General features: G+C 58.3%; 9 protein-coding genes across 9 annotated transcripts, besides 19 other annotated features; 4 read left to right on the forward strand and 5 right to left on the reverse strand.

The window, feature by feature from the left end:
- Positions 1-93: 93 nt before the first annotated feature.
- Positions 94-124: a tandem repeat.
- A 150-nt stretch (positions 125-274) lies between these two features.
- Positions 275-301: a tandem repeat.
- A 102-nt stretch (positions 302-403) lies between these two features.
- EKO05_0007806 (transcription factor TFIIF complex subunit Tfg3) lies at positions 404-1,450 on the forward strand (the record flags this gene model as incomplete). The annotated part of the gene is made up of 6 exons (XM_038940943.1): positions 404-418; positions 470-510; positions 616-764; positions 823-974; positions 1,055-1,292; positions 1,362-1,450. The coding sequence occupies 6 exons, from the start codon at positions 404-406 to the stop codon at positions 1,448-1,450; spliced, it is 684 nt and encodes a 227-aa protein (XP_038797057.1).
- Positions 1,451-2,073: 623 nt separating this feature from the next.
- Positions 2,074-2,109: a tandem repeat.
- Positions 2,110-2,415: 306 nt separating this feature from the next.
- On the reverse strand, positions 2,416-2,901 carry EKO05_0007807 (uncharacterized protein; the record flags this gene model as incomplete). The annotated part of the gene is made up of 2 exons (XM_038941025.1): positions 2,416-2,557; positions 2,678-2,901. 2 exons carry the CDS (start codon positions 2,899-2,901, stop codon positions 2,416-2,418), a joined length of 366 nt encoding a protein of 121 aa, XP_038797056.1.
- A 364-nt stretch (positions 2,902-3,265) lies between these two features.
- On the forward strand, positions 3,266-3,682 carry EKO05_0007808 (uncharacterized protein; the record flags this gene model as incomplete). The annotated part of the gene is made up of 2 exons (XM_038940930.2): positions 3,266-3,312; positions 3,364-3,682. The coding sequence occupies 2 exons, from the start codon at positions 3,266-3,268 to the stop codon at positions 3,680-3,682; spliced, it is 366 nt and encodes a 121-aa protein (XP_038797055.2).
- A 326-nt stretch (positions 3,683-4,008) lies between these two features.
- EKO05_0007809 (RNA exonuclease 3) lies at positions 4,009-5,994 on the reverse strand (the record flags this gene model as incomplete). Its single annotated transcript, XM_038946350.1, has 1 exon — positions 4,009-5,994. The coding sequence occupies one exon, from the start codon at positions 5,992-5,994 to the stop codon at positions 4,009-4,011; it is 1,986 nt and encodes a 661-aa protein (XP_038797054.1).
- Positions 5,995-6,697: 703 nt separating this feature from the next.
- On the forward strand, positions 6,698-8,165 carry EKO05_0007810 (uncharacterized protein; the record flags this gene model as incomplete). The annotated part of the gene is made up of 3 exons (XM_038941144.1): positions 6,698-6,762; positions 6,833-7,127; positions 7,179-8,165. The coding sequence occupies 3 exons, from the start codon at positions 6,698-6,700 to the stop codon at positions 8,163-8,165; spliced, it is 1,347 nt and encodes a 448-aa protein (XP_038797053.1).
- Positions 8,166-8,181: 16 nt separating this feature from the next.
- Positions 8,182-8,208: a tandem repeat.
- Positions 8,209-8,431: 223 nt separating this feature from the next.
- Positions 8,432-8,845, reverse strand: EKO05_0007811 (uncharacterized protein; the record flags this gene model as incomplete). Its single annotated transcript, XM_038941148.2, has 1 exon — positions 8,432-8,845. One exon carries the CDS (start codon positions 8,843-8,845, stop codon positions 8,432-8,434), a length of 414 nt encoding a protein of 137 aa, XP_038797052.2.
- Positions 8,534-8,563: a tandem repeat.
- A 403-nt stretch (positions 8,846-9,248) lies between the features above and the next one.
- EKO05_0007812 (uncharacterized protein) lies at positions 9,249-10,653 on the reverse strand (the record flags this gene model as incomplete). Its single annotated transcript, XM_038941089.1, has 2 exons — positions 9,249-10,194; positions 10,286-10,653. 2 exons carry the CDS (start codon positions 10,651-10,653, stop codon positions 9,249-9,251), a joined length of 1,314 nt encoding a protein of 437 aa, XP_038797051.1.
- Positions 10,654-10,763: 110 nt separating this feature from the next.
- Positions 10,764-10,859: a tandem repeat.
- Positions 10,860-10,872: 13 nt separating this feature from the next.
- Positions 10,873-10,916: a tandem repeat.
- A 586-nt stretch (positions 10,917-11,502) lies between these two features.
- Positions 11,503-11,531: a tandem repeat.
- Positions 11,532-11,604: a tandem repeat.
- Positions 11,605-11,857: 253 nt separating this feature from the next.
- Positions 11,858-11,887: a tandem repeat.
- Positions 11,888-11,934: 47 nt separating this feature from the next.
- Positions 11,935-12,020: a tandem repeat.
- A 112-nt stretch (positions 12,021-12,132) lies between these two features.
- EKO05_0007813 (Protein S-acyltransferase) lies at positions 12,133-14,048 on the forward strand (the record flags this gene model as incomplete). The annotated part of the gene is made up of 2 exons (XM_038941024.1): positions 12,133-12,331; positions 12,445-14,048. The coding sequence occupies 2 exons, from the start codon at positions 12,133-12,135 to the stop codon at positions 14,046-14,048; spliced, it is 1,803 nt and encodes a 600-aa protein (XP_038797050.1).
- Positions 13,208-13,242: a tandem repeat.
- Positions 13,851-13,870: a tandem repeat.
- A 190-nt stretch (positions 14,049-14,238) lies between the features above and the next one.
- Positions 14,239-14,379: a tandem repeat.
- A 196-nt stretch (positions 14,380-14,575) lies between these two features.
- Positions 14,576-14,625: a tandem repeat.
- Positions 14,626-14,643: 18 nt separating this feature from the next.
- Positions 14,644-14,719: a tandem repeat.
- Positions 14,720-14,748: 29 nt separating this feature from the next.
- Positions 14,749-14,778: a tandem repeat.
- A 123-nt stretch (positions 14,779-14,901) lies between these two features.
- Positions 14,902-14,932: a tandem repeat.
- Positions 14,933-15,059: 127 nt separating this feature from the next.
- Positions 15,060-18,023, reverse strand: EKO05_0007814 (Clr6 histone deacetylase associated PHD protein-2 Cph2; the record flags this gene model as incomplete). The annotated part of the gene is made up of 1 exon (XM_038940959.2): positions 15,060-18,023. One exon carries the CDS (start codon positions 18,021-18,023, stop codon positions 15,060-15,062), a length of 2,964 nt encoding a protein of 987 aa, XP_038797049.2.
- Positions 17,470-17,493: a tandem repeat.
- Positions 18,024-18,703: the final 680 nt, after the last annotated feature.

Raw genomic sequence — 18,703 nt, forward strand, 5'->3', positions numbered from 1 at the left:
AGGGGGAGGTGGAGAGACCGGCGCACTGGTAGCTATGCGTCGAGGCCTCGCAGCTCGCATGTAGGCCCTGTGGGTGTTGGCGTTTCTTCTTCTTCTCTCTCTCTCTCTCTCTCTCTCTCTCTCTTCACAACCTGGACCCTGCGGCAGTAGCTCCCGCGCGTGCAGGTACACCTGCGCGGGATTGTTGCGCCAAGGAGGAGCTGTAGCTTGCTGGCTTCGCGCGCCCACTGGCCACTGGCCACTGGTCCCGCTCCGCCAAAGCAACAGTCGCGAGCCAACCAGCCAACCAGCCAACCGAACCTCGACGTCCGCCCTCACCACGCGCCGACAGTCGCGCACCCTCCAGACACCCGCCCTCTGAATCGCCCAACGCTCCCACGCTCCCACACACAACACCGCCACCATGCCCGACGCAAGTGTGCCCGCCGCCTGTGGCGCAACATAGAACGGCAACGCTAATGTTTGGCAGGTCAAGCGCTGGGTCAAGATCATCACCCACCAGAAGCCCATGTACGTCCTGTCCCGCACGCGCAACCACGGCGCTCGCTCTGCCTGCTGCCGGCTGCCTGCTGCACGCGCCAAACCGCCGCGCAATCACTAACGCGCCCTTGACAGCGATGGCCCGTCACCAGTCGAGGGCTTCCCCATGCGCTCATGGAACATCGAGATCTGGCTGCTGGACGACCAGGGCAAAGAGATCCTGCCCACCGTCTACGAGAAGGCCGTCTACAACCTGCACCCTTCGTTCGACAAGAACAAGCAGGGTGAGTGCGCCGCCACGACGCCCACGCCAACGCAGAGTGCATGCTGATGCTCGCGCAGTCTTCAAGAAGCCGCCCTTCCGCATCGACGAGCAGGGATGGGGAGAGTTCGACATGAACATTGTCCTCACTGCTGTGCACAAGGGAGGCGAACACACACTCAGCCACGACCTGAACTTCCAGTCTGAGCGCTACGAGGCCAAGCACCAAGTCGTACGTCCCCTTGCTGTGCCCCGTCCTCCAACACACCATTGCCCTTGCCTTGGCACGCCTCACTAATACCATGCTCGCAGACGTTCCGCAACCCCAAGCCCGAGCTCCTCGCTCTCCTCCAAGACTCCGGTTCTGCCGACGCAAACGGCGTCCGCAGCAAAGACGCGTCCAAGAAGAAGAGCCGACGCGACAAGGCCGTCGACATGGAGAAGCTGGCCGACGGACTGCAAAAGCTGAGCGAGGATGACTTGCTGCACGTCGTAACCATGGTCCACGACAACAAGACCAGCGAAACCTACACCAAGAACGATGTGGAGAGTGCGCATACCCTGAGCCTACCCAGCGCTGAAGCTGTCTAACGCGAGCAACACGCTAACACAATCACAGACGGAGAGTTCCACGTCGATCTGTACACCCTGCCCGACACGCTTGTCAAGATGCTGTGGGACTTCACAGCGAGCAAGACAGAGTTATAAACACAGAGCTTTGTGTTTACAGGCAGACTGACAGAGCTGTGGTCTACCCGTGCGCTCCAGTATCGGCGAAGACCTAGATGGGCAGCTCGTGATGACCCTTCACTATCTCCAGGACATTCCAGAAGTAACGCCCATGCTCAAGCGGGAGAACCTCCCTGAATTTTAACGGGCGTGGTATCTCTCGCGAGGGAAACATGGGCTGCATACACAATCGAAAGTGTAATGCCGGATTTTTTGGGTTTTCGATACATGCACATAGCATCCTAATGAGGTGCTCTTTCCCCCCCCTCTCTTTGAGAAGAATTATCCACGAGCCACGGAGTTTGGGCAAAAGTAGGAAATTTACCTTCTGAATGGGCCGAGGACATGACTTAGGATTAATCAACGTTTTCAGGACTCTTCTCTTTCTTCTTTGTTCGCCTCCAGACGTGCGTGGTCGCCCGTGCAGTTCTTAGTACACCCAGCTTCAAGGTTTTTACCCTAACCCCCAGCCGAGTCATGGCGCTGTTCTTGGTGAGTGGATATAGAAACCGAGGGAGGTAGTCCGCGAGTGAAGAAGCGCTTTGCTCGGACTCGGCTGGGCACGCACAGAGGAGCTACGGGACGACGCCGTGGAAGACGCAGTGTCTTTCGTGTCGTGTCGTGAGGGTGAGTCGTGTGCTTTTCCAGCGCGCACTGGAATATCATGTGGCTTCGACTTCTTCAATGCATGGCTGTCGGCTGCACCAATGGTTTTGATACTGGTTCCTGAAATCGTTCGGCAGGAGAATGGAGAGCAACGACGCGAAATTGAGAGGTTGCGTTGTTTAGAAGGGGAGCTTGGTCTTGTCAAGAACTGAGACCTCTTTTGGTCCGTATGACGATACGTCTTTGGTGAATTGAAGAAGCATTTGGAAAAACCCTTATTCGTTTCATTCGCTGGTATGGTACACGGCTCTCAACATGCGTTTCTTCATCGCTGTCGTCTAACCTCCACGGCCGCCCCTCTCGTCCTGCATACCGATCGCTGGGTCCGGCGCCTCAGGAAACTCCTTCTTCGCCTTCGCCTTGCCGCCAGCAGAGTCCCTGCCCTCGGTTGCGTGGCCGCCGGTGCCTTCCTTTGCGCTGCTGTTCGACATTAGCCTTGTTTCTCCACTCTACATGGTCCTCATTCACGACCGCCGTGATATCCATCCGAATGAGTCGTGTACGAGGAAAAAAAGGGGTAGTGAAAGGCGTCCAGCTTACTCGATCCCGCTCTTCAGATTGCTCGTCTGGATGTCGTTGGTGTCGCCCTTCTTCGCCTTGTTCACGCTGTGCTCGTCATCGGGCAGCATGTCCGTCTTCGTCTTGTCGTTCGTCGAGGCATTGTTAGGGTAACCCTCAACGCGCTGGACGGTCGACTGGGAGAACGGTCGCACGTTGGCGACGCGTAGTGTCCGTGAGGACCTGGATGCGAATGTGCGAAGCATCTTGTGTTGCCGTGTTCGTTGGGAGTTGGTCGGTTGAGCTAGTCAACTGAGAGATGTGTCTGGGCGTATTGGTTATGGAGGGCGAGGAAAGCTGAGAATGCAGGAGACACGGTCCGAGGTAAGCTTTCGCGATTCAGTCATGATGCGTTTGTATGTTGCGTAACGGTAGGGAGCCATGCCGCTCTTGGTAGTATGATGATTGATGACGCCGTCGAGTGCAGGCGTGGCCATAGCTCCCTGGCCAGGGTCGGTGAGATGTGGGGCGCGGGGCAAGCCTTGCGCACTTCGCTGAGCCTCACGGTTCCTAATCGATAACGTTTGGTCTTCGACATTGTCAGGCTGCATGAAGAGATCTTACGACGCTATGGCTGACACAAAGACGTGCGACACGGCCGAGTTCCCGTGCACGCTGTAACCACGTCCTCTTCCCACTACCATCAACCATCGCTCTAACGTCCACAGCACACTCAACATCCCCTTCCCCTCACATCGCTACGCCTCGACCGCCGAGCGCGCCCTCTCTGTCGATGCCGAACTGTCACCCCTCGTACGCCGGTCATTCTCCCTAGCGGGCGATAAAGAGCAGAACATCTTGCAGGTCAACTATGCTGCGACTACGAATCGAATGTTGCGCGTTGCTGTGAACGGATTCTTCGAGAGCGTGGGCGTTGTGATCGGTGTCATGAAGGATTTGGACGTCGATGTGGTGTATGAGCCGGTGAAGGAGAGCTTGGAGGGCGTGCAGGGATTGGTTGTGAACGGACAGGAAGGGAGAGGATGAAGAGAGCGAAGGCATCTGGTCGAACCACGGAGGAAATGAATGCTGAAAGTCGCACATGCTGGATGGAGATCTGCAGCACTGCACAATGCACCCCACTCGAAGGAACGAAGAAGACGAGGGCTGTACCGGAGGCTGTCAGTCCTTCGAAATGCGGCACGAGCAACACGGTGAAGCACAAGGCTTGAAAAGACACTTGAGGGGTTCAAGATGCTGAAACTAGGCACATGGCGCCATACACCCATAAGCCATGTTGCACTCTGGATGATACCCATTTCTGGCTTATGTAGGGATTATTCGCTAAGCACACCTCAAGACTGTCGCTAAATCTAGGCTTGCTTTTTTGTAGGTGGCTCATCACTAGCAAACGTGCTGCACTCAACTTGCTCGAGCTTCCGTTTCTCCGCTATGCTTCCCTCAACCGTTGCCATTCGTGCTGGCGGCATCATGGACAGAGCGGGAGGCGCCTGTGGAGGCGGCGTCCCGGGCGGCATAGGCGGGAACACTCCGTCCTTACGTATCTCCCAGCCGTCATGCTTCAGTTGTTTCCATTTTTCTGCCACCTTGAACCGGACCAACTCACCGGTCGTCTTTGCGTCCTCGAAACTGTCGTGACCTGCAGCTCCGCCTTGTTGTATATCGAGATCGAGTTTGTCCTTTGCTAGAAAGCGGAGGCCGTGGCGTAGAGGCAGGCCTCGTCGATGTGGGAAGAGCAGTACAGTGTCGATGATGTTTGGATGGATAATCCTGAGTGTGTTTAGATCGTTTTCGAGGGCGTGGCCAAGGATAGGGGTCGTGGTTGTGACGTGAGCCAGGAATAGATCTCGTGCTGCATATGGTGACTCCACAATACGAATGTCATTTCGGCGGGGCGTAGGATTTGTGGGATCGTATGGCTTTGCGTTCAGAAACTGCTCTGTCGTAATACCGGAGAAGCGTGTGTTCACGTCGAGGAGATGCCCAATTGGACGGACCAGAACGTCGACCAGTGGCTTGTGTGACGGCCACGCAATGGCTGTGAGTCGCATGAGCTCAAGACCGTGAGTGGTGTATCCCATCTCGCAGTCAAAGCATACCGCAATACCCGATGGTGCCTTGTCATTTACCGGTGTCTGGACAAACGGCATGACCAGCGAGAGTCGCTTTGGGTCTGAAATTTTATAGACATGGGTATCGTACGTGGTGCATCCTGGTGAGCCGACGGGCTCGTTACAGCAGGAGAACGTCGTCGGCTCAGGGACAATGTTCTTCGCCCTTTGGGGGAACACACGTTTGCCCCAGTGATGCGTGCATTGGCCACCAGTAGTGAGAGCGCCGTCTTCTTCCCTACGCTCCGGAAAAACCTGGAAACGGGTATTGCATCGATCGCACACCTCCCAGAAGTCAGCCGCAGCTTGCGCAGATCTGGCTTCGCTCAGCTGTTCCGTCGTTGGCAGCTTCGTGACATAGCCGTGTGCGTCCAAGCCGTCCTGGGGACAAGTGAGAGTCGAAAGAAAGATGACTTCCTCTTCGGAGGTGAGGCCGGTGTCGACTTTTTTGGGCGGAGGTTTCTTAGGAGGCAACCCTCGCTCCTTCGCCAATGCCTCGAACCTCTCTTTCACCCATTCTTCTGGCGTCATTTTCTTGAGCTTGACAAGTCGAAGTTTTAGGACGTTCTCGTAGACAGCGGGGTTGGCTTTGGCAATCCGTTCTTCCTCATCAACCGCTAGCTTATTGAGCTGATTCGGATCCATGTGTAAAGCCTTAATCTCGGGCTTTGAAGCCTTTGCGATCTTGTCGTTCAGTGGCTTCATAAAACCATGCAGCGCTTTCAAAAGTGTTAATCGTTTGGTAAAGATGGCAGGTTCTTTCAGGACTTTGCGTGGCATCAGCGGTACTGGACCTGTCGGCGCAGGGACGACCTTCGTCGCAGATGCTTTTGGAGGGGGTGACACTGGCCGGGTTGCGGATTGTGGTAGGACATGGGCATCCTTCCCACTGCCTGTCGGCTCTGGTGATGCGGTCGTGGCATTACTTTGTCTCTTGTTTGCTGCAGCTGCTTTGTTCTTACCTGCGGTCAACCCAGTAAAGACAGGCCTTGGCGCGGTTGGTAGGTGCGGTTGTATGCTTGAGGCCTTCTCTTGTGTGTTGTTGTCGAGCTTCTGGCGTTTCGCAGCTGGCTCGCTCCCTGATGTGTTGCTGGACGCTGAGTTTGTCGGTTTGATGTGCGGCGTTACAGCATCATGGGTGAAGATGCAGTAAGGGAGCTCGCATTTGGTTCCCGCAGGACATGTTACGTTTGCAAAGCTTCTGAAGGCAGGTACTGATGGCCACATGGCTGATATGTTGTCTGCTGCTGAACGATGGAACGTGGTGAGCTACCATGACAACAAGCTCCCTCACGGCCAAGACATACCATGTGAGCAGTGGGTGCGCGAAGCAACAGCGCGGCGTGACACTGCCAACTACAGTGCAGCGGAAGTTGTACTTGGAGAAAGGGAGCCCCACGCAGAGAGCGTCGAGCGGTGCTAAGGGTGAGGGAAGAAGTAGCCGCCTTGTGGATTCTCTCACATGCTCTCACTCACAACTACCACAGAAGGTCATCTACTACAAAGCTCCGCATCAACGAGAGCGTTTATTTGACCGCACTCCGAGTTTCGCGGCAAAGTCAGCTCAAGGTGAGAGTGCCTGCCATGCAAGCTGCAGCTGTTCCCCAACATTGGATCGCCAAGCCTGCAGGGTATGTACGCCGATCATGACGTTATGGATCGCGCCGAAACGTGTTTGAACCTGTCACATATGGTCAACTGTTTAAACGCCGAGCGTGTAACGGTCTGTCGGAGGAATTGTATACGCCGTGCATCTCGCAGACCAATCCCAATCTGCACTGCTACGCCAAGTCTCGCTCGCTGCGTTCCGAGCAGCGGTGGCTCCGATAAGAGCGCCTTCCCGGACGAGATATGGAGCGCTAGAAATACAATAGCCAGCTCGCCCCTTCCTGTCTGAGCAGTTAACCTGCCAAACATACGCCTCGCAGCAATGGCTAACTCTGCCCCAACTAACAGCCCACGAAAGGTCGACCATCTTGTGGTCCTTGTTCACGGGTACGTCAAACGTCACGAGGCGTGCCTCGCCTTCCGCCTCAACGGACGACCCAGCGCTGACGATATCCAGGCTCTGGGGCCACCCGAAGCACCTCAACTACCTCACCACTGCCATCCGCGAGAGGTATCCAGACCTTGACGTCCTTGTTCCCGAAAGCAATTCCGGTAGTTTCACCTACGACGGCATCGAACTTGGTGGCGAGCGTGTCGCGAACGAAGTCGAAGCAAGACTCGAGGAGCTGAAGAAGGACGGCCACGATATCAATAAGTTCAGCATTACTGGATATTCCTTGGGAGGCCTTGTAGCAAGATATGCAATCGGACTGCTCTACCACAAGGGTGTCTTTGAGCACATACAACCAGTAGTATGTCGCTTTTGGATGGACGGCAACTGAGCCCAACTGACCCATCTGTAGAACTTCACCACCTTTGCTACACCACATCTCGGCGTCCGAACACCACTGAGAGGATACACCAGCCATGTATGGAACGTGTTGGGAGCCAGGACGCTGTCGACCAGCGGCAGACAGTTGTTCGCTATCGACAAGTTCCGAGACACTAGCCGACCTATACTGTCCGTGCTGGCAGATCCCGAGAGCATCTTCATCAAAGCCCTAGCACAATTCAAGCACCGCAGCCTGTATGCGAACATCGCGAACGACCGTACCGTGACTTATTATACCGCTGGGATTTCTCAGACTGATCCGTTTGTCAAGCCAGACGAGGTCAAGATCAACTACCTGCCGGGCTACGACCAGGTCATCATCGATGGCGAGAATCCAGCTTCACCAAAAGAGCAGGAGCCCGCGCCGGCATTGGCCCAACGGCTGACTGCTTCCACACGGACTGTCTTCAGCCGCGTGCCTCTTTTCGCGTTCCTAGTTGTTTTCATACCCATCGGCACCACGCTCTTCCTGTGCAACTCAGCGATTCAGTCGTTCCGTAGCCAACAGCGTATCCGCCTACACGAGATGGGTGGGGCGGGGATCGAGGCTGGTCGATACCGCGTCCCAGCCATGCTCAATGCTGCCCGCAAGGAAGTCGAGGATATGTTTGAGAATGTCAACAACGCTCAAGAACAGGAGTATCTGGACGCCGACAGCGAGGAGGTGGCTTCTCCGACCCAGCCTACGTCTCCCAGGTACGAAGGCAAGAACCCTGTTGCGGACGTGGAGTCCAACGAGGAGTCCAAGGGCTCTGGGGTTGAGTTTCCGGCTCTCGCCCTGAGGCAGGATCAGTTCAAGATGATCGAAGCTCTCGACAATGTAGGCATCCAGAAGTTTCCCGTATACATCCGCAAGGACCGCCACTCGCACGCAGCCATTATTGTGCGCATGGAGAAGAAGTCTTTTGACGAAGGGCGGGTTGTGGTCAGGCACTGGCTGGACAAGTTTGAGGTTTGAGGAACGACAGTAGGAGGTGGTTGTTGTTGTTGTTGTTGTTGTTTTACAGTACGGCATAGAGGCATGGCGTAAATAGCAGCCATGTAGGGTTGTAGGAGTTTAGGAGCCGCAGCACCTTTTTGAGAGCATTTCAGCATTTAATTTCCCAGGTTGGAGTTTTAAGGCTTAACGAGTAGCGCATACCCCAGTTAAAACTCTGCATTTATTAAGATAAATCTATCTATACTTAAAGTCTTTTCTTCTTTATGTTTTGTATCCTTACGTTCTTAGCGTTGTGTGTTTATAGGTTGCGTTAGTGGGGCTGTGTGCATGACGTCTACTTGTCGCTGATGAGACAGTGCGTTGGGGGGTGATGCTGTACATATGGTAGAGAGAGAGAGAGAGAGAGAGAGAGAGAGGCGTTTGGTAGTCGTCATGGTGACTGCTATTGTGGTTTTTGTTGTTGTTGTTGTTGTTGTTGTTGTTGTCGTTGTTGTCGTTGTTGTCGTCGTTGTTGTCGTTGTTGTCGTCGTTGTTGTCGTTGTTGTCGTCGTTGTTGTCGTTGTCGTCGTCGTTGTTGTCGTTGTCGTCGTCGTTGTTGTCGTTGTCGTTGTCGTTGTTGTCGTTGTCGTCGTCGTTGTTGTCGTTGTTGTCGTTGTTATTGCGAAACCAAGGTTCTCGGTGACTACCTCAGTGTTCATCGACAGGCAAGTTTCACCCACGGCTAGAGGAGAGTTGCGCGTCAGAACGGACAGGTATGGGTACTTTGATTTAAATCTATCATGGTATCAATGCTGTGGCTCATGCTGTTCCTCCTGTTGCTGTAAAACGCTGCTCGAAATCCGTCCATGAAAGACGGGAAACAAATCGCCTACATGCGCCGTGTGTGCAGACCTTGCTGCCAAGGATGCGAGAAGAATAACAAAAAATCCGTCCTATAAACATGCCGTGCTGGATACACGCCTTGGAAACGCCTTCCGGGACGCCGTGGTCAGCTGGTGGGAATGATGTTGTCGTATATACAGTCGATGTGAGAGCGTAGTGATTGGATGCTGCGACTCGAGCCAAAAGTGGCACTCTGACCGCTGCTCAAGCCATGGGCTTCTAGTCCATGAATGTCTGGGGCGTGCCTTCAGTGTCTCGTCGTCCTTCCTTCAGGCACCTGCCTTGCCTCCCCACCGTTGCTTGGAGGGTACGGAGCTGGTCTACATCGTCGTCGTCAAAGGCGAAGGCGCCGCTCCAGAAGCCGCAGTCAATGTTGGTCGTTTCGTTTCGGTAGATGACCTGGGCTTGGCCGGCCAGGTCCACGGGTGGGATTCCAGCCTCTTCTTCTCCTGCTCTTGCGCCAATTTCAGCAATCTCGCTCTGGCCTGGCATGTGGTGGAACAACTCGGAATTCAGGGTCCAGCAGCGAAGGCCTGGGCTTGCGTACTTGTAGCGCAGATTGGGGTCCGGGTGAGGTTTGGGGTTCTTCCAGTTGACGGTGGGGGAGGGCGTCTTAGCGCCCTTGTTGCAGGCGTGCAGGAGCGAGACGTCGAATGCGCGAGGACCCTTTTTGCGGAGCATGGGCGGGGCGAGGTCGTTGAGCAGTCGTTCAGCGGCCGGGCGCGTGACTGCGTAGCCAAAAGAGCAGAGCGGGAACTTGGAACGGTGGAAGATGCGCGAATGCGCGGGCATCTGCAAGGCACCGAACAAGGCTTGGGTGAAGGGATGCAGGTCGGATCTCGTGGGGAGGGTGTAGTCTTTGTACAAGACGTGTGGTGTGTCGGTCAGGTTGTATCGCTTGTTTGTGGCCTTGGGGCCCTCTTCGGTGATCTCATCAAAGTAGTCGCCGCAGTGGCCAAGGTAGAGCAGGTCCCAGTCGACAGGATTGCCCCAGTAGTGTACATGGTTGCTGCCAAAATTCGCAAATGGGTGGAAGGATCGTTGTGGGGGGAGGAGCTGGCGGGCAGCGCTCGCTGCAAGTGGGATCTGGATGCTGCGCAGGCGAATGTCCCAGTCGACGTCGTCTTCGAGAATGAGGGCGGTCTCTCGTCCAGAGTCTAGGAACCTGCAGCGAATGAGCGGCGGCTGTGCACAAGGGAGCACGCGCACGAGCACGAGGCTGCAGCCAAGGCGCGGGGTGCCGAAGAGCAGCTTACCAGCGAAGAGCGTTGTGGTGGCCCAACCAGGCTAGGACGGAGCCTCTCTGAACGTTGTCCTGGCCGTTGATGAACCTTTGCACGTCGCCTTCGGACCACTGTGGCTGCTCTGGGATCGTGAGTTGGACGTCGGTCACGTTGGCAGCCTGGAGCAGGGCATGGCGGCGTTCGGAGCCCTGTTTGGAGACGACGACGACGGCGCCAAAGCCGAGGGTGGTGTTGGCAGGCAGCTTCATGGGATGCGACTCGATCGAGGCGGACCACTGCTGGTAGATGCGGTCGGCCTGGTCTCGGTGGTAGAAGACGACGAGGAAAACGAGGGTGAGGGCGACCAGCAGCAGCAGCGGCCGTCTCCTGGTCGCAAGCATGGTGGGCGGCGGAAGAGAGGCAGGGCAAACGAGTGGAGTGGATCAGTGCATGCTCGCAGAGGATGGGGGATGGCACGGGCAGCGACAGGCCAACGACAGTCCGAAGTCAAAGAGCGGAGAGCAGAGAGCAGAGAGCAGAGAGCGGAGAGCGGAGAGCAGAGAGCAGAGAGCAGAGAGCAGAGAGCAGAGAGCAGAGAGCAGAGAGCGTGTTGTTAGCGAAGGCAGGCAGGCTGGCAGGCTGGCAGGCAGGCAGGCAGGCAGGCCAGCAGGAGCGCAACGTTTATCATGGACCGTCACAGACAGGGATGGGACAGGAGGATGGGGGCGTCTGTATCAGTTGTGTCAAGCTACGTTTAATTAGTTGACCCGCGTCGGTGACCAGGGACGGTGATGGAGAGGTGGAGACGCTGGAGCCGGGACGCGTGTGTGCGACTGCCAGTGTAGCCAAGCGGTTCGACGTCTCAGACTCTCAGTGAGCATCGAGGGAGCGGTAGGACAGGGCCGGGCAGTCAGCAGGGCGGCGGCGATTCAGTACCTACGGCAGCAGTGATCCATGGCTGCCTGCTTTCTTGCGCCTCTCGTGCTTCTCGTGCCTCGCGAGCTGGGTTGTGATTGCAGGCACGGCGGCCAGTCACGACGGCCAGTCACGGCGGCCAGTCACGGCGGCCAGTCACGTGCGCCCCAGCTCCGTGCCTGCCTCGTCCTCTTCCTCCTCCGTCCCCTGTCAGATCGGCCCAGGGCTGCGGGCGTGCGGACATGCGCCTCGATTGGGCCACGTCTATTGCTTGGAGCGCTGGACCGCCTCCACCAACGCTGGTCCGGGGTAGAGGACACTCTCGTGCTCACTGTCACCACCGCCTCCTCCACCACCGCCATCACCTCTACGCCCTCTACGCCCTCTACGCCCTCTACGCCCTCCACGCCCTCTACGCCCTCCACGCCCTCCACGCCACGACCGCTGCCCTCGTGCTGGCTCGTCCCTCTGCGCTGCTGCCTGTGACTCGCTGTGCGCCGCCACACCCTGAAACCGCGTGTGCAACAGCCCTCTCCCGTCTCCACCCTTGCTACTGGCACCCTTCTGCCTCTCTTTGGTACCGTTTGAGCACGCTTGGACGCCTCAGACGCCTTGTGCACCCCTTCTGCACCCTTTCTGCACCCCTTCTGCACCCCTTCTCGAATGCATCGCCGTGCCGCTAGCCTCGCCCCGTAGCCGTAGCCGTAGCCGTAGCCGTAGACCCTTTAGACGCCGCAAAACACAACCACTCGCTCGACGGCACCGCAGTCGCACCCCGTCGCACCCAGCCGCACCCCGTCGCGCCCCGTTGCACCCCGTTGCACCCCGTCGCACCCCGTCGCACCCCGTCGCAACCAGCCGCAACCAGCCGCAACCAGCTGCACGCCCGCACACAGTCGCACCCTATGCCCACTCTCGCGCTGCACCGCTAACAAGAGCCGAGAGCCGGGCGGAGAGCATCGACCATGGCCACGCTGGGCTCGCCCTCTCCCCCCTCGTCCCCCTCGCGCACCATGCGCCCGCGCGCCTGGGCCCGCAAGGTCGAGCGCTACTGCTGCAACACCATCACCTACTTCCCCCTGCTGTTCGTCTACGGCCTGACCACTTGGGCCTGCTGGGTCGAGGTCAGCATTGGCCTCGTGCCCTCGAAGAATGCCTGGACCGGTGCGCTGTCTCTCTCTCTCCCCCCTCCGTCTCACCCTCTCCACGAGACACACGTGCAGCCTGACCCTGGCACCCACACACATGCAACCGGTCCCCAACACTGACACTCCCAGGCCACTTCACCTCCGCCCTCGGCTTCGTCCTCTACTGCCTGCTCACCTGGAGCTACACCACCGCCGTCTTCGCCGACCCCGGCTCGCCCCTCAACACCCGCAATGGCTACAGCAACCTGCCCGCCCAGGAAGGCGGCGGCATGCACTACACCTCCTTCACCGTAAAGGCGTCCGACGGCGGCGTCCGCTTCTGCAACAAGTGCCGCTCCCACAAGCCCGACCGCGCCCACCACTGCTCCACCTGCAAGCGCTGCGTCCTGAAGATGGACCACCACTGCCCCTGGCTGGCCACGTGCGTCGGCCTGCGCAACTACAAGGCCTTCCTGCTGTTCCTGCTGTACCTCACCTTCTTCTGCTGGCTCTGCTTCGCCACCTCCGCCACGTGGGTGTGGTCCGAGATCCTGTCCGACAGCCAGTACACCGACTCCTTCATGCCCATCAACCACGTTCTGCTCGCCGTCCTCTCCGGCATCATCGGCCTCGTCATCACCGGCTTCACCGCATGGCACCTGTGGCTCACGCTCCGGGGCCAGACCACCATTGAAAGCCTCGAGAAGACGCGCTACCTGTCGCCCCTCCGCCAGGCCATGAAGCACAACCTCGACGACCGCAACTACCTCGACGCCCACGCCAACGGCCGCCTGAGCATCGGCGACCAGCTGCGCGACATCCACGCCAACGCACTCCCCGGCGTCACACGTCCGGAAGAAGGCGAGACGCCCTCGCGCTCCCCACCGCCCCCTCATGCGTACCCCAACCCCAACGCCACCGCCACCGCCATCGCCACCGCCAACGCCAACGGCTACTCGCACACAGCCTACAGCTCGTACGAGCACCGAGAACGCCAGCAGTACCAGGACCGCTACGACAACTACCTCGACGAACGAGACAACGAGCAGCTGCCAAACGCTTTCGACCTGGGATGGAAACGCAACCTCGCCCACGTCTTCGGTCCCTCGCCCATCAAATGGTTCCTTCCCATCATCAACACCACCGGCGACGGCTGGTCCTGGGAACCGAGCCCCAAGTGGCTCGCAGCGCGCGACCGCATACGCCAGGACCGCCAACTCGAGGAGCAGCAACAGAAGCAGCGCGAGCGCGCCGCTGGCTGGGGCATCGACACCCCCACCGAAGCAGAGTTCAGGCGCGTCGGTCGCGTCGCTCAGGGCTGGCAGCCGGGCGGTTACAATCCGCCCTCTCCACGTGTATCCTACCGCCACGCCGACCAGACCCAATACCTCTCCGCGACCAAAACCGGCACAGTCACAGCACACCGCGACGGACGCCGCAGCCCGAGCAAAGCAGACCAGATCCTGGGTAGAGAGCAGGACATGTATGCGGATGGCGATGTGCCGCTTCAGACCATCGAGACGAAGAAAAAGTACGATCAGTACAACTACATCTCGGAAGACGACGACGACGACGAGTACCAAGTCAGCAGCGATGAGCAGGCTGCCGACCGCCGGGTCAGGACACAGACCAAGACGGTACCGCAGACCAAGAACTGGAACGATCTCCCCGAGGGCTTCCTCGACGCACCGAGAAAAGGCAAGAAGAGCAGCAGCCGAGAAAGAGGAGCCAAGGATTGGGACGAGTGGAGGTAGTCGATCCCACCAAGACGAAGCGAGAGAGGTGATGGCGTGAGCGATCTGGGGGGGGAACCATGTTGGAATGGCGATATGTGTACATGTAACTCTGCATACCGAGGCGCGCTTGCATAGACTGGCGTTTGGGGCATCTCCTTCTCTAGCGAAGCATTTGGATAGCGATGAGTTTGCATTCGCATTTACCTCGTTATTATTATTGTTATTATTATTATTATTATCATCATCATCATCATCATCATCATCACCATCACCATCACCACCATCACCATCACCACCATCACCATCACCACCATCACCATCACCATCACCATCACCACCACCATCATCAATAACCGCCCCCCCTCACCACCCCCCAAGACGCCCAAGCACACAATCCCTACTCCCCTCCCCCTCCCTCCCACCACCCACAGCATCTCGTCGGTACCCAGTCCATACCGCCAGCGCCACGCAGCGGACCCGGCCTTGGTTTGCACCGAAGACGCAGTCAGCCCGCGAGAAACGATTGAGCGGGAGATTGACAATGGGGCGGGACAGAGGAGAAGGCGAGGAGAAGGCGAGGCAAGGCAAGGCGAGGTCGCAGAGTGACGGCGGCGATTGCGATTGCGATTGTCATGTGATTGTGATTGTGATTGTGATTGTGATTGTGATTGTGATTGTCATGTGATTGTCATGTTGGATATGGTGGTATCTACAAAGTAGAGAGAGAGAGAGAGAGAGAGAGAGAGAGGATAGGTAGCGACAAGAAGAAAGAGAAGAAAGAGCAAAGAGATGAAATGAAGAGGAAAGCCTTCGGAAGCTGAACGCAAAGCTGAATGCGAAGCTGAATGTGAAGCTGAATGCAAAGCTATATAAAAAAAAAAAAAAAAAAAAAAAAAAAAAAAGATCGCCATGGCTGCATTTTAATTCCTTGTTGAGAAAAAACGCCAGTAAACACCAGTAGAAGAGGGGCTGCTTGATCCCTATTTTCAACCTAACAAGCAGAGCCGAAAAGAAAGAGGAAAGAGGACTTTATTGGCAGGTCTCGTCGTCTTTCACACTCGCACTCGCATACCCGTCGTCGACATCGACCTCGGCGAGTCCGACGAGCGTCTTGCTGCTCTTGACACAGTACGCTACGATCCTGGTCCGGGCCTTGTTCGACAGGCCGCTGCGGCGGCCAGCCTCGCGGCCCACCCACAGGCGCAGTGCAGACGTGATGCGCTCGAGGCCGGAGCTGGTCTGGACTTGCAGCGACGCGTCCTCCATGAAGCGGACGAGGATCTTGTAGCCGGCGACGAAGCCGAGGAGCGTGGTTGTGCACTCGGGGAGGAATGTGTTGTTGACGACGTAGATGGCGCGTTTGTGTGCGTGGCGGTGCGGGGATTCGATGAGGGATAGACATTTGGCCATGGTGAGGGCCTTGCGAACGTCGACTGCGACCGTGGCGTCGCCGACGAGGTTGAGACCCGTCTCGCTGGCCTTTGAAGAAGGCGGGGTAGGAAGTGCCTCGAGGGCTTTGGCAATGCGAGCGTCGCGGTCCTCGTCGAAGACGACAGCATCTGCGACCAAAGCCCGCACCTGAGCTTGTGAGTTGGCGGGTGCCGTCTGAAGGGCAAGATCCAGGTCGAGAGTCGAGTCGACCGTCTTCGCCGCAAGATACGCAGCGAGACCCCGGTTCAGGACAAGACTCGAGTGCCATGCGGCAAGTGCGTCGAGCGGCGAGCTGATGGCGAAATCCTCTACAACGCCGTCCATGGAAGGATCAACGACCGTGTTTTCAGCGCTCGGTCGGTTCCAGGCGAGGTTGTAGGCGCGCTGTACGATCGAAGGTACCAGCACTTCGTCGCACTCCCTCTCGATAAGAGCAGCCAAGTGGTCCGGCAGTGGCTCTGCCTCTGTGCCTTTCAGGTGGCTAGCGATGCGGTGCTCGCTACGGGCCGCATTCCAGTAGCTGCGGGCTAGCTTTGCGCTCAGCTCGTCCACTACCCGCCATCCGCCGTGCGTGGCACTCGAAGCCTCCCAGAGCAACACGCGAGTGTGCAGGGCTTTGAGCATGAGTCGTGCTGGTGTATCTGGCAGGGTTCCAGACGCCATCAAACTCAGCACAAGGCGACTCTTGCTGATTTCTGCATCGCCGCCCGTGAGCTGCGCATCCAGCGCAATGTTCCAGGCCTTGACCCTCGCAACCTCCTGGTCTTTTGTAGTACCCGTGAGGTATGCGTAACCGTGCCAGCCGATGATTCTGCGTGTGCTGAGCTTCAGCGTTTTCAAAAGAAGCGCCGCGAGCTCCAGTGCAAAGTTGTGTTGAGGCACCCAGACGGTTTGAATGGCGGTCAGCCATGCTTTGCGGCGCACCTCGACCGGAGAGGCGAGGGATGGTGCAGGAGCCAAGAGGAACGCAGGCAGCGACTTCTTCTTCAGCTTTGGCTTGGGGGTCAGCAAGGGAGCGAAGAGGTAGAAGAATGCGCCAAAGACAAGGAGCAGCTTCGCGATGGGTATCTGAGCCGTTGTGGCGCCGAGGGAGGTGGTAGGAGATAGAATGGAAGCGAGGTTGATGGGGAGAGCGAAGAGACCACGGCCGGAGAGCTCTTCCTGCGGCTGTTCGCGGGCCGAAAACCCTTCGAGGATCATGAGACCGGCGAGAGAGCCTACCATGAGCTTGCCCATCATTGCGCTGCTGCGGCGTCCATTCACCATGGGCGGACCTGGAGCCTGACGAGGCTGCGCAGTGTACTGTGGGTACGCATGGGCGTAGTGCTGCTGGGGCGGCAGGCCTTGCTGTAGAGCGCGAATGTTGTCGGGAACCGGTATCATGCCCTGCGGCGGGCCGGCCATGGGCATGTGGTGTGCGAATGGGTCCTCTTGGAATCGGCTAGCCTCGGGCGTACCGACGGATCCGTGCAGGGTCATGGGGCCTGAGATGGCCATCTTCTCGTAGCTCTCGATGCGTCCCTTCAGGGTGGCGACCTCGTCGGCCAGGCGCTTGTTGCGCTTCTCCAGATGGCGAATGTACTCGGTAGCCTTGGAGAGTACGGTAGCCTTGTTCAGCTTGTGAGCAGGGGTGAGGCCCTCGAGGTCCTCCGGGTCATCGTCCTCGTCGGTTCCGTTGGGTCGTGACATGACACGCAGGCTAGGGACGCTGTCGCGCAGGGCAGCAATCTTGTCGTTGAGGTTGGTTCGATACCGCTTTTCGATCATGTTGTGTGCCGTCTTCTTCGGCGGCTGCGATGCACCCTTTTTGCTCGAAGGCGGCTCATCCAAGTCCTCGGTGTCCTCGGTCGACTTCCTCTTCTTCGAACTGGTGGCGGGCTCAGGTGAGGAGTGCGAAGACGAGGTGCCGTTGTGGAGAGAGCCGGGGCTGTGGTGCAGGCTCGGTGTGGAGGCAGGCGGGCCGGGGTGAACAAAGGGGGTGGGTGTGTAGAGCGCTTGCTGTGGTTGGGGCGGCGGCGGCGGCTGCTGCTGCCACATGGGCGGTGAGTAGAAGCCGTTCTGCTGGTGGGGGTCGACGGTGGAGGGGGAGCTCAGAGCGTTGCCATTGAAGTCGAAGGCGGCGGGCATGTCGACGGATCCGCCAAAGGTAAAGGGCACGCCAGACGGAGCGTACATGGGAGCAGAGATGGGGACGGCGGTGGCCTGGGCCTCGGTCATGGGAGGAGGCTGCGACGGCTGGGGGTTCTGTGAGGCGGCCGCAGGGTTGTACTGCATCCACTCGTTCCAGCTGGTCAGGTCGTTGGCCGGGGCGGCGAGCGTCATGTCGTCTCCGGCGGTGGAGAGCCAGGGGCCGCGCATGCCGCCAAAGGGAAAGTCGCTCGACATCATGGGGTCTTCCATGCTGTCGTCTGTCGGCGTCCTCAGCAGCGGGGGCGGGGGCGGAGGCGGAGGCTCTTGGCGACTGGTCGGTTGCGGTTGCTGTTGCTGTTGATGGTGCGGACTCGCGTAGTCGTCGAAGACGCAGTAAGGGCCAACCTGTTCACGCCGTGTCAGCACGGCCATCTATTGGTGACGGTGCGCCGGCAGAAGGGCAGCGCCGGCAGCAGCAACACGAGCACGCACGGCAATTCTCTCGAGCTCAAGCCCGTCGTCCGGGCTAGCATAGGCGTCAATAGCCATGAGGGGGGAGGGGGGGGGCGTGGGCAGTGAGCAGAGACTCGACTGCTGCGACGATGACATGGGAGGGCTGCGACGGTGACATGGGAGGGCTGCCACACACAGCCACGACGACAGCAAGAAGAGGCGGAAGAGGCGGAACGGGCACGAGAAGGAGACAGCCCAAAGGAGGGGTGCAAGGAGGAAAGGCGCCGTCTTACCAGCAGAGGAGCCACGGATCAGGTCACCCTGTATTCCAGAAGCAGCTGGCCTGGAGGCTGAGCCTGAGCCTGAGCGGGACGGCGGGCAGTGGAATTGGCGGCACACGAGGGATGCACGCTGACGGCTATGCACGCATCAGCTAACTGCCCGGGGGGGGTGCTGCTGTGGCTGGACGAGTTTGCGCGTGTGGAGGGCAGAGGTGCAGCGCGCGGTGGGTATTGTGAGCCGATATGTCGTACGATGGCTCAAGGGACAGGGGAGGGGGCAACGGCGTGTCCAGGCGAGGGCGCCGGCAGGAGCAGAGACGGACGGTGCAGGATGCGAGTGTCTGGATGCGAGTGTCTGAAATCTGGATGCGAGCGGCT

Source organism: Ascochyta rabiei, chromosome 13 (genome assembly GCF_004011695.2).
Source record: "Ascochyta rabiei chromosome 13, complete sequence".
NCBI lineage: Eukaryota > Fungi > Ascomycota > Dothideomycetes > Pleosporales > Didymellaceae > Ascochyta > Ascochyta rabiei.